The 13,320-nt window shown below is 42.0% G+C and overlaps 1 protein-coding gene across 1 annotated transcript in view; it reads right to left on the bottom strand.

Moving 5' to 3' along the window:
* Positions 1-13,320, bottom strand: part of SLC6A20 (solute carrier family 6 member 20) — a 57,318-nt gene that overhangs the window by 7,245 nt on the left and 36,753 nt on the right. The window contains 7 exon segments of the mRNA XM_043966153.1: positions 2,440-2,605; positions 5,460-5,619; positions 6,816-7,020; positions 8,058-8,220; positions 10,010-10,128; positions 10,130-10,234; positions 10,236-10,253. Coding sequence (XP_043822088.1) covers positions 2,440-2,605; positions 5,460-5,619; positions 6,816-7,020; positions 8,058-8,220; positions 10,010-10,128; positions 10,130-10,234; positions 10,236-10,253 — 936 coding nt within the window.

The raw sequence follows: 13,320 nt of genomic DNA, 5'->3' as shown, positions 1-13,320 counted from the left end.
CGCAGTGGATAGAGCACTGACCCTGGAGTCAGGAGGACCTGAGTTCAAATCCAGCCTCAGACACTTGACACTTACTGTGTGACCCTGGGCAAATCACTTCCCCCTCATTGCCCCACAAAACAAAACAAAAAACCCCACAAAAAGAAATGGGCAAATCCAGAAAGGAAGTGGTTTGGAGGGTAAAGATAATAAGTTCAGTTTTGAATTAGTTGAGTTTGAAATGCTTGTAGGACACCAGTTTGAAATTGATAGTTGGAGATGCATCTCATGAGAGAGACTAGGGCTTAATATATAGACCTGGGAATCAGCTACCTCAAGATAATAATTAAACACTAGGGAACTAGTGGAGATACCAAATGAGTAGGTGTTGAGGGAGAACAGATGATGCCCCTGGACAAAGCTTTAGGGTACAGCCACAATTAGGGACCATGATATAGAAGATGACCCAACAAAGGAGACCTTGAAGGAACAGACAGGAGGACAACCAAGGAGAAAAACCAAGGACAAAACCCAGAGAGGAGAGAAACAAGTAATCAAATGCCTGCTATATGTCAGGCACTATGCTAAGTACTTTACATATATTATCTCATTCGATCCTCACAACAGCCTTGAGAGGGGATGCTATTATCCCCATTTTATACTTGAGGAAATGGAGACAGATAGAAATTAAGTGACTTGCCAAGGACTACCTAGCTAATAAGTGGCTGATGCCAAATTTGAACTTAGGTCTTCCTGATTCCCAGACCAGTGCTCTACCACATAGCTGCTTCTTGACAAATATGAGCTCATTTGAGGAGTGATGGATATGAATTAGAAATGTGATCACTTTCCCAAGAGCACGTAAAATAAAATCTTGATCTACAATGTGAGGGACCAGAGAAAAGTGATCCTTGGATGGAGCCAAATGCCATATTTTCCTAACAAAGCAAACCAAAACTTTGGTTGCCCTAAGCCATTGCCCTGGAGGGAGAGACAACCTCATAGGGTCATACATCTAGGACTGGAAGGGACAGAGGTCCTCCAATCCACCCCTCTTTGTTTTCCATATTAGGAAATGGAATCTCAACATGACAAAGTGATTTGGGCAGCTAGGTGGTGCGGTGGATAAAGCCCCGGCCCTGGATTCAGGAGTACCTGAGTTCAAATCCAGCCTCAGACACTTGACACTTACTAGCTGTGTTACCCTGGGCAAGTCACTTAACCCTCATTGCCTCCCTAAATTGACCCAAGTCCTTGGACTCCAATACCCCTTCCACTATAACCTTTCCTTGGCATCATGAAGTTTTGCTTGGTGTGCCTTGTTCCACAATTTAGTAGTGCCCTTGTTTGGAGCAGGATCCAATTCCTGAATCCTTTCCAAGGTTGGGCAGACAGATCCCTTCTCATTGGATCACTGATTTAGAGTTCTGCTTGAAAAAGTCTTGCAGGAATCCAGATTGGTCAGTAGGTGGCAGGACAATGCTGTCTAAAAAGCTCACCGTCCCCTCAGAGCCGTTCAGGCTTGAAAAGGCATTAAAAAGAAAAAAAAAAGATTTTATTCCCCCCCCATCCCCACCCCCTCATTACATGTAAAAATAGTTTTTCAACATTTGTTTAGGTTTGTTTTGTTTTGTTTTGTTTTTAAGTTTTGAGTTCCAAATTCTATCCCTCCCTCCCTTCTTCCTTTCTCCCCTCCCTGAGACAGTAAACAATTAGATATAGGTCATCCATGTGCCTTCACATAAACATTTTGGAAAGGCATTTAGACAGACTTTAAGGACCGAGGCTTCTCCCTTCATGTAAATTCACATTACACAAATTTAACGTTATATTAAAAATTCTGAAAGAGGTCTTCATTCCAAAAAACCACCTAGGTTAGCTTCACAGCACTGTGCTTGTGCTCTCTACTCCTGTCCCTCAACTCAGCGCTCCATGGGTGCCTGGTCCCCTTCTTTCCTCTCTCCCTCCCTTCCCCATTTTGAGAGGCAAATTCCTATTAGCAGTGTAGAGGTCAGTGGAAATGTCCACTTGCATAAAATGAGAACTCTCTGCATTATAAACTGGAAAGAGCCTTACAGGTCAGTTGGTCCAACCATTTATTTTTCAGATGAGAAAACAGACCCAGAGAGGTGAAGTTGACTTGTTCGGATTATATGGGTATTAAGGGACAAAGTCCAGATTTGACCGTGGGTCCCTAACTCCAAATCCAGCCTTCTTTCCACTGTATTATGTTGCTACCATATAGCTGCAATGACAAGAGACCTTAGTAATACCAAAGGACACAACACTAATACCCAGGAGGCATTATGGTGCAGTGAGAAGCAGGATGAATTAGAGAGCAAGGCTCTCCTTTACTGCCTGCTTGTGTATGACCTTGGGTGGGTCCCTCAACTTCTCCAGGACTCAGTTGGGGAGGGGACTAATTCATCACCTGGACCTAACTGGGAAAGGAAGAATTACCTGTGTCGCATCCCAGGCTTGGTATTGCAGAGTTCCCGTGAGGATATAGTCCATCATGTAAAAAATAAACAGGCTGATGATAAGCAAGGGACTTATGAAAGCCCACATGATTTTCCAATACCAGTTTGGCTTACACCCAGTCATGACTTGAAGATCATTTTCAAATCTATGTTTTAAAAAAACACAATGAAAATAAGGGGTAGGAAAGAGATAAGGTCTGAACCATCCCAGCCAAGGGAAGGGAGAAGCCCAATGGACAGCCCCAAATCACTTTTACTTGTTTTGGAAGACACCACCAAGTGTTTCATATGTATTGGTGTCTCACACACACATATAAGGATCTATGTCCAAGTTTGCTCACTTATCTGCTTTTAGGTCCAGCTCCCATGTCCCTTCCTAGCTTGGCATGGGGGTGGGGGGGAGAGGCGTTGCACCCGGGATGTGGCTTGGCATTAACAACCCAATTAACCAAAGAAGAGAATCAGCTGCTTGGGAGTTTTCAAGAAGAGTTTGCCTGTGTACAAAGATGAATTCTGAATGAGGCTCTCTGGAGGAGCTCAGGTGGAAGTCATGGCTTGGAAAGGAAATAGGTAAAGAAGACAGTGTCGTTCCTCAGTGAGCCAAGATCTCATTAGCCAGTTGGCAGGTGGCTCAGACCTTTGCTCTTCCTTCTACCGCAGTCATGTCACAGCTCATAAGCAAATTCACTAGGGGACAGACTGAGAAGGGACCCAATTTATTACTTGAGAATATCTCTGGTTTAGAGAGTTTGGAGGTGGCAGAGAGAAGAACAAATAGGGATTTAAAAACCACTGATGAAGAATTCTTGAAATTACCATCATCTATTCAATTCAAGCACAGAATTTTGAGCTGCAAGGGACCTCAGAAATCCTGTTCCCAGTGGGTTTTTTGTTTGTTTGTCTTTTACCAGTGGTTTCTAACCTGGGGTATGTGTGAATAGATTTCAAGGGGTCTTGGATGGGGAAAATTGATATCTTTATATCAATATAATAATGATATGGGGCAGCTAGGTGGCGCAGTGGATAGAGCACTGGCCCTGGAGTCAGAAGTACCTGAGTTCAAATCTGGCCTCAGACACTTAACACTTACTAGCTGTGTGACCCTGGGCAAGTCACTTAACCCCAATTGCCTCACTTAAATATATATATATATATATATATATATATAATATATATATATATATATATATATAATGATAACTGATACTTATATAGCACTTACTTTGTGGCAAGCACTATGCTGAGTGCTTAACAATTATTCTTCCACTTCCTCCTCACAACAACCCTGGGAGGTAGGTGCTATTATTATCCCCATTTTTCAGATGAGGAAACTGAGGCAAACAGAGGTTAAATTACCTGTCCAGGGTCACCCAGCTGTAAATGTCTGAGGCCTAATTTCAACTCAGGTAGCTGAGTATATCGATTGTGCCACCTAGCTTCCCATCATGAATGTTGATTATACTCAAAAGGAGCATGGCATCTTTTGTGTTGAAGTAAAAGAGCCTCCCTTCTGGCAAGAGGCCATGGTCACCAAGCCACCAGAACTTGTATGAAGGGGATCTCTAGTGATATTTGGTACCCTTGAATAGAACCCATCCTGGCCATAGACACAAACTCAACATAATGCTTAGTACTCCACGTATAATTTATCTACTTTGTGGCATGAAAGACTTCCAGATGCCTTCTCCCCTCCAAACTCTCTCTCTCTAGATATCTATATATTTGCATATTACATAAATATACTTATTTGTATATCTACATGTGTATGTCAGCATTTTGTATCTGTGCAAATATTTGTATATTTACATGTGTATAGATAGATGAGAGAGAGGGGGGGAGGGAGGGAGGGGTAAGGGAAGGAGGGAGAGAGACACAGAGAGAGAGAGAGAGAGGGAATATGAGAGGCAGTGTTAGATAATGGATGGAGGACTCGTCTAGGAGTTAAGACCTGAGTCCTGGGTTCAAATCCTGACTCTGACACATGCTGACTATGTGGCCCTAGACAAGTCAGAGGCAACCCACCAAGATGAGAAATTGCAGAGTACCTACGTGCCCCTTTGGACTGGAAGAGTAGAGAATCTCTCTAGTATGCTAATGAAATCACATATTTGCTTTCTCTCTCTCTCTCTCTCTCTCTCTCTCTCTCTCTCTCTCTCTCTCTCTCTCTCTCTCATATGCATATAGTCTTCCCTGAAAGAAAAGAAGTTTCTTGAGGGCAAGGACTGCCCCCTTTTATCTTTGTAGCCCTAGCACCTGACACACAGTAGGTGCTTAATAACTTGAACAATTGCAATAACAATCATGACTAGAATTTATATAGCACTTTACAATTTTAAAATGCTTTATAGATATCATCTATTTTTTCCCTCACAACACTCTTGGGAAGTATGTACCATCATTAACCCAATTTTATAGAATTATCTAACAGTGGTTCAAAGTTCAAAGTAAGTGAAGGGCAGAGTGGATGTGGAGCACAATTAAACTTGAGGAATGAGATGAATTAACAGAAAATTATTTGGATGTGAAGTTTTTCTTTCTTCCTTTTTTTCTTTGCAGGGCAATGAGGGTTAAGTGACTTGCCCAGGGTCACACAGCTAGTAAGTGTCAAGCGTCTGAGACTGGATTTGAACTCAGGTCCTCCTGAATCCAGGGCTGGTGCTTTATCTACTGTGCCACCTAAATGCCCTTGGATGTGAAGTTTTTCAAAAGCAGTTCCCATTTGGTAAATAGCTTGTTCTCCTCCCTGAGATGTTGAGTAATCCCAAATTCTGTTGCTTTCGAGGCAATAAGAGGGCTAGAGAGAGAGAACTTTGGCCCTGGAGTTAGGAGACTCTGCCTGTGAGCTAGGTGACCATGGACTTCTCCCTTACTCCCAGCCCCACAGTCTGTTTGGAGAAAAAAGGGGGGAAACCCCAGCAAGTGGGTGAATCAGTTCTTGTTCTTTGTACCTTGTTAACACAGATTAGCTGATTAGTCTGGGAAAAGGATTTAGAATCTTACCTTCTTAGGCCATAAATGTAACAAACAGAGATTGTTTCCACCAGCACAATGAGCAGCAGGGAGAGAGTGGCTGCATAGTCGTTGAATATGTCAAACCAGTAGTTTCCTGATTCCATGGTGAACACCAGCCCAATGATGCAGTTAATGAAGCATATAAGACCTGGAGGGAGAACAGTTTCTCAGCTTCCCGAAAGTCTGTACTTTATTGGGCCTCTTTTAGGAGCCCAGGGGAGGCAGGTCCATTGAATGGATCAGCTGTGCTCCATCCAAGGGCTGGCTGCTATGACGGACATCTGGGCAACATGTGTCACTTCATACTCACTATATATGCTCTCTCTCTCTCTCTCTCTCTCTCTCTCTCTCGGCATATAATACATATATATATATTTGTAGAGTAAGAGAGGTAGAAGCTTATCAGTTCACCTAAGAGTTACTGGTTGGGACAGTCCCAACAGGAATCTTCTCCTTCTGCATAAATATTGGCCTCTTTGGCAAGGGTCCTTTGGTTACTTGTGTGACTTGATAACATTCAGCTTCGAGGATTCAGCCCCAACATATATGAATTCCCAGCTCCTCTTTTCTGATACTTCTGGACATCATACATCTGGAACTGGAGAGGACATCAGAACCCATCTTTCCCAACCCTCTATATTGTACAGATGAGGAAACTGATGGCCAGAGAGGAGATATTCCTGACTCCATAGAATTTTCTCTACTGTGTCAAAGAAAGCAGTTGCCTCTTCACCCTGGAATTTCACTCCACTCCTGGACTAGTTCTCATATTGGAAGTACCATCTGCCCTGCAGCCTCTCCCTCTGATCGACTTGCCCCTCCCAGAACCTGCCTTGTAAGGAGGACACCCAGATCAGCCATCTCTTGAATCCTCTCCAAGCTGCACTGCTGACTCTCCACAGTTTTCTTCTCTATCATCCCCTCATGCTGAGTACCTTCATTTCTCCCCTACCCCAGTTTCCATTTATATCATCTTCCCCCACTGGGGGGATGCAAATTTATTGAGGGTGGAGACTCCTTTTTTTTTTTGGTGAGGCAATGAGAATTAAGTGACTTGCCCAAGGTCACACAGCTAGTAAGTGTCAAGTGTCTGAGGCTGGATTCGAACTTAGATCCTCCTGCATCCAGGGCTGGTGCTTATCCACTGCACCACCTAGCTGCCCTGGGACTCCTTTTCTTTCTGCTTGTATTCCCAGCATTTGCACCATGCTTGGCACATAGTACCTGCTTAATAAATTATTGTTCATCAATCACTTTATTGGGCTTCCCATCTGGACAGTCCTTTATCGTCTAAGCTTAATGGTCTACCTCCCCTTAGTTCACTTTGCCCAACAAAAGGCTAACCTGAGATCGCCTCCTTGGGCAAGTATCTTGAAATAGCCTTGCTGTCTGTCAGAGGAGTGAGGATAGCAGCAGTGTTTCCCAACATGCTTCCTATCCCCAGCATCAGCAGCATAATGAAATAGAGCACCGACCACAGCTGGGACACCTCCATGTTTTTAATGGCTTCAGTGTAGACAATAAATGACAGTCCAGTCCCTTGGACAGCCTGATAATAATAAGAAGACACCATGTTATATCAAGAGTGCCAACCTTACTAATAAATAGTTACAATGGGCAGGGGTGGAGCCCAACCTGCAGGAGCTTGGGTTTCTCTGGGTTCCTAGGACATTCCTTTAATGAATCTTTGAGCTACATTCCTATTTTGTCTTTTATCTCCAAATATGCCATTCAATGGCACTGTGCCTAAGTGAGCTGATCATATGAAAAATGAGAATTAATAATGTTTTGCAGAATTTTGAGAAGTTAGAATCTCAAACTTATCTATCATTTTGAGAAATCTTAGATAGAAGCATGTTGTGATTCTAGGTATTGAGGTTTGATTGTCAGGGTCTAATGTTAGCCTGTGCTCTATTCTGCCCTGAGAAAATATTAGCATATGGTCCCTAAATGTAATGGATCATGCACTGTAAGAAACAATGAATACGAGAGGTACTGACTGAGAAGCATACAAAGATTTGTATGAATTGATACAAAGTCAAGGAAGTAGAACCAGGGAGACAATATACCCAATGACCACAACAATGTAAGTGGAAAGAATACCACCACCACCTCCACCAAAAATAAATAAATAAATAAATCTGAATGTTGAGTTATTATATTGGCCAAAATTGACCCTCAAAAAAGAGATAAGAAAAAGAGTCTCCTTTCCTCCTTTGAAGAGGTGGGAGTCTGTAGGTACAGAACATTGTATATACTGTCAAACTTACTTGATAAATTGATTAGTTTTACTCTCCCCCTTATTATTTTTTGCTTTTTTACAGAGGATACCTCTCTGGATAGGGAAGAGAGGGGTGAGGGACATAGAGATATTAAACTGATATAAAAATAAAAGATGAATTTTTTAAAAAGAATGATAGTGGGAATTTCTAGTCTCTCTTGATTCAGAAACATAGAATCAATCTCTTGAGCTCATGATCGATTGAGATCACCCTTTCTCACAGGCCCCTACAAAGTTTCTGGTTTGTCTTGTGGCAATAGGCATTGTGGAAAATACAATGTAGTAGTTGTGTCAGCAACACTTACAGTATCTAGTTCTGATTCCAAACTACAGTTTTTAATCTGAGGGAACATTTCACTGTATTCCTTTGGGTAGGCAGATGCTAGGTGAGCTTTCACCTCCTCCAGGTTTCCTAGGGTCAGAAAGCCATCTTCAAGGTCAAAGGCATTGGTCAGCAACAAGATCACCCTGGGAAGTCAAGTTCACTGTATTAGTTGCCATTTATATGAACTTTATAAAGCCCACTGTGGGGGAAGGGAAGATGAAAAGAACCCTTTGCTGCCCATGTCACCAACCCTGTCTATCTTTGTATCAGGAGAGGGAGAAGTGTGATTTTTATACCCTCCCCCTGCAATTTGATTATTGGCCTATTTAGATAAGAAATACCTTCAAAAAAGGGATATTTATTTTATATGACTCAGGAGTTACATTCCCTCCCCTCCCCCATATATTGGAATATAATCTGAGCCATGACATAGGATTATAGTATCATAGATTTGGGGCTGGAAGGACCTTGAAGGACACCTAAGCCAATCCACTAATTTCATAATGCAAACCCTAGTACTCAGGGAGTTAAATGACTTGTCCAAGGTCACATAGGTAGTAAGAGAGTTAGGATATGAATGGAAGGGGGTCTATGGTTGAGATATGTCAAAGAGGGGCAGGTAGGTGGCGCAGTGGATAGAGCACCGGCCCTGGAGTCAGGAGTACCTGAGTTCAAATCCTGCCTCAGACACTTAACACTTACTAGCTGTGTTACCCTGGGCAAGTCACTTAACCCCAATTGCCTCACTAAAAAAAAAAGAGATAGATAGAGAGAGATATGTTGAAGAGCTTTGGGAAGTAGAGGAGGTTGGGGACTAAGAGACTGGGTATTGCAAGGGGATAAAAGTTGGGATGTTAGGTACTGAAGTGATTGCAGAGGGGACAAAGTGGGTACAAGACGTAAGCAACAAGGATCTAGACAGTGGAATAGACTTTAAGAAGGGGGTAGTTGTTGAGAGAGAGTCTGGAAAATGGTCGTGAGGCTCATGGAGCATGCCAACTGGTGCTGTATGCCAAAGGCTTTGATAGAAGGAGTAGCCCATTCTGAAGAGCATTCCAGGAGAAATGGCCTCTTCAGAAGGTTAGTTTCATTGAACCGCAGATGATAGAAAGAAAGAATGTAAAGAGGATGAGGACTTAGAGGTAAAGGGAACTTTGTCGATAGAATGAAAGCACCCTGAAGGCAGGTACCATTTCATTTTTATATTTGTATCCTTGGCTAGCATAGTGCCTGAAACATCGATTGGGGAAAAGCTTGGCTTGGTGGATAGAGCACTTAATGCTGTCAGGAAAACTGGAGTTCAAATCCCAGCTGAGCCACTTATGTGTAATGCTGAACAAATCACTTAACTCCTCTAGTTTCCTCACTTCTGAAAAGAAGGGGCTGGAACCAGTGACCTCCTAAAGTCCCTTTTAGCTACAAACCTCATGATGTTAAAATCGATTAATGAAGAGGGATCCAGAGGGTTCAGTGGAAAGACTGAAAAAGACACAAAGGGAAAGCTAGAATTGAGTTTACTATTTTCCTGGGGGTGGACAACTGCCTCTAGGTGATACATGAGGACAATGCTTAGAGTTCCAAGATAGAATAATGTAATAGAAAGAGTATTGGATTAAGAGGCAGGACTTCTGGTTGAAATCAGAATCTTTACTTATTATCCATGTGATCTTGGGCAATTTAAATTCAGATACTTATTAACCCTGGGCAAGTCATTTAACCTCCTGTGTCTCAATGTCCTCATCTTTAAAATGGGTAAGGTGAATCCATTAACCTCCAAGGTCCATTCCATCTCTAAATTTATGATCTTATGATCCTAAATTGCTTAGCCTCTCTGGGCCTCGGTTTACTCATCTGTAAAATAAAGGGATTAGGTTATATAGCCTCTAAGGGTCTCTTCTTCTTCTCAGTCTATGACCTACCCATCATTCTTACTTATTGATGCAGCTCTCATAGTTGAAAGTGGCCTTGAAGCCATAGATGGAGAACGTGACGATACTGGCAAAGATCGACGTGAAACTGTTAATCAGGGACACAATGATGGCATGCTTCTGGGCAATTGTTGGATGGTTCATTGTAGCTGGCAAAGGCAATCAGGCTGCCGAACCCAAGACCAAGGGAGAAGAAGATCTGCGTGGCTGCACTGATCCAGGCTTTTGGGGTTCGCTAACTGTTCTAGCTGAAAAGTCAAAGGTGGAGGAGAAGCTGGTCAGAGCATAAGGTGATAGTGGCTACTCCGGCACCACTGTTTGTAATGTAGGAGTAAGTTAACAAGCAATATTAAATCCTCACTCTATGCAGATACTGTACTAAATGCTGTGAATACAAAGAAAGACACACAAAGAAAGTCCTTGCCCTCAGGAATCAATTATTATTTATACCCAAATTATGTATGTTCCTGCTAGAGGAACATACATAATTTTTTGAGTAGGGGAATAACATAGTAAGATCAATGTCTAGGAGAGTTATTTTGTCAGTAGTGTGGGAGTTGGATAGACAAAACAGATGATCCTTTTCAAATTAGCCTAGGTGAGATGGGGGTAAGGGTTTTGAATTAGGGCAGCAGTAATGTGAAAGGAGGAAAAGGATGCATATGAGAGATGGAGCGCAGGTAGAATGGTGGGGTTTGGTCACTGATTAGACAGGGTGTAGTCCCATGCATGGCCAACTCCTACTATAATGCATCTCCCAGGTATCTGTCTGTTTCACCATGGAGCTTAAATTAGCAGGTGAGAGACCGAACAGTGGTAGAAAAACAGATTTGTGGGGTAGAGGAAAGGGAGTCTTCTTCTATTTCATAGAAAGATGATGGTGATGATAACTCATCTCTATAGTGTTTTAATCTTTAATAGAGCATTTATAAGATCACGACCTATAGATTTAGTGTTGGAAGAGACCTTAAAGACAGTCCATCCCTCATTTTGCAGATGAGGAAACTGAGTCAAAGAATGACAAATATCATTCTTCTATTTTATCATTGGGAAACTAGGTGATTAAGGTCCAGAGACATTAGGGCACTAATCAGGAGAAACAGAAAGAAAGTGGCAACTCTAGAGCACAAATCCAGGGCTTTTGATTGTAAGATCCAAGCTCTTTCCCCATACTTCTCACTTCCTCTTTCCACCCACAATGGAACCCATAGCAAGTGGAAGATGTATGTTCCTCACTTCCCCTCACCACTGCCTTGGCTCTCCAGGGCAGAATGGAGCTATGGGAAGCTCCTTCCCCTTGGGCTCTCTATTCCAAAGGGAGGCTCTGCCAAGAAAAAGGCAATCCAAAAATGGAATTGGGGGTGCCTTGTGAAGTAGAGCATTCTCTCTTATTGGAGGTGTATCAGTGGCATCTAGATAACCCACACCAAGGATATTATGGTGAGGATTCCTACTTTGTGCAATAGTTGAACCAAGGGCTAGATGACAACTTGCCAAGAGGTTGTGCCTTGGAAAAATTAGAAATTGAGGAGAATTGGGGAATGGCTGAACAAGTAGTGGTATAAGAATTTAATGGATAAAAATAAAAATAAGGGGGGCGGCTAGGTGGCACAGTGGATAAAGCACCGGCCCTGGATTCAGGAGTACCTGAGTTCAAATCCGGCCTCAGACACTTGACACTTACTAGCTGTGTGACCCTGGGCAGGTCACTTAACCCCCATTGCCCCACAAAACAAAACAAAACAAAACAAAAAATAAAAATAAAAAACAACAAAGAATTTAATGGGATACTATTGTGCTGTAAGAAATGCTGAGCAGGCAGATTTCAGAAAAACCTGGAAAGACTTAAGTGGACCGATGCTGAGTGAAGTGAGAAGAACCAGGAGAACATTGTACACAGTAACAGCAACATTGTGTGATGATCAACCGTGATAGACTTAGCTCTTCTCAGCAGTGTAATGATCCAAGACAATTCCAAAGAACTCATGATGGTAAATGTTCTCCACATCCAAAAAAAAGAACTGTGTATTCTGAATGCAGATCGAAACGTACTGTTTCTACTTTTTTGTATGTTTTTTTTTTCTTTTTGAGGTTTTTTCCCTTTTGTCCACAACATGACTAATGTAGAAATATTTTTAATATGATATAACCTATATCAGATTACTTTCTGTCTTGGGGAGGGGGAAGGGAAGAGAGGGAGGGAGGGAGAAAAATTGGAACTAAAAATTTTATGAAAACAAATGTTCAAAACTATCTTTACATATAACTTGAAAATAATAAAATAATTTTATGATTTAAAAAAGATGTTGTGCCTTGGGAGTAAACTTTAAACTGGATAACTTGGGAAATCTCTTCCAAATCTATAATGCTATTATTCCCACATGATCTTTATACAGAGGAGAGAAGTAGTAAGAGCAAGAATAGCTAGCAGCTAGGTAGTGCTTTCAAGTTTGCAAAGCATTTATATATATATGTATGTATGTGTGTGTGTGTGTGTATATATATATATATATATATAATTTGACCCTCATAACCACCATGTGAAGTAGGTGCCATCATTGTCTCTATTTTACAGATGAAGAAACTGAGGCTGGGACCATATGAATGACTTCCTCAGGTTCACACATCTGGCAAGTGTCTAAGGCAGGATTCCAACTCAGGTCTTCCTGACTCAATGTTCCACAGTCTATCACTGCACCACCTAGTTATCAAGGGAGGGATTAGACAAAACACCGAGTGGGTGAGGTGAATGGGTTCCTTCTCATGTCCCTTTCTGTGTTCCTCTTCTATTTCCTATGTCTTCTCTCTCTTGGCATACAATAACTATATAACCAGGATGATATAGGGGAAAGTCTTGGGGTCAGAAAGCCTGGGTTTAAATCTGGAGCAGGGTCATTTCATTTTCCTGGTCCTGTTTCCTCATCTTGGACTAGAATATCTATAAGTTCCATTCCAAACTCTAAGTCCAAGGATCCTGGGATCATTTACTTATTCAATTTTTCCATTTGTTGATTGCCTCTGGACAGAGGGGGCTGAAGAAAGAAAGTAGAGAGACCTCTCTGCCCAGGGTTCCAAAAACTGGGATACTGGTCCACTGTTGGTGGAGTTGTAAACTGATCCAACCATTGTGGACAACAATTTGGGACTATGCCCAAAGGGCTATAAAACAGTGCATACCCTTTGATCCAGCAATGCCACTGCTAGGTTTATATCCCAAAGACATCCCCCCAAAAGAGAAAAAGACCCATTTGTACAAAAATATTTAAAGCAGCACTTTTTGTGATGACTAAGAATTGGAAATCCAAGGAATGCCCA

The sequence above is a fragment of the Dromiciops gliroides genome, chromosome 5, assembly GCF_019393635.1.
Source record: "Dromiciops gliroides isolate mDroGli1 chromosome 5, mDroGli1.pri, whole genome shotgun sequence".
Taxonomy (NCBI): Eukaryota; Metazoa; Chordata; class Mammalia; order Microbiotheria; family Microbiotheriidae; genus Dromiciops; species Dromiciops gliroides.
This window is presented reverse-complemented; position numbering and strand designations above follow the sequence as displayed.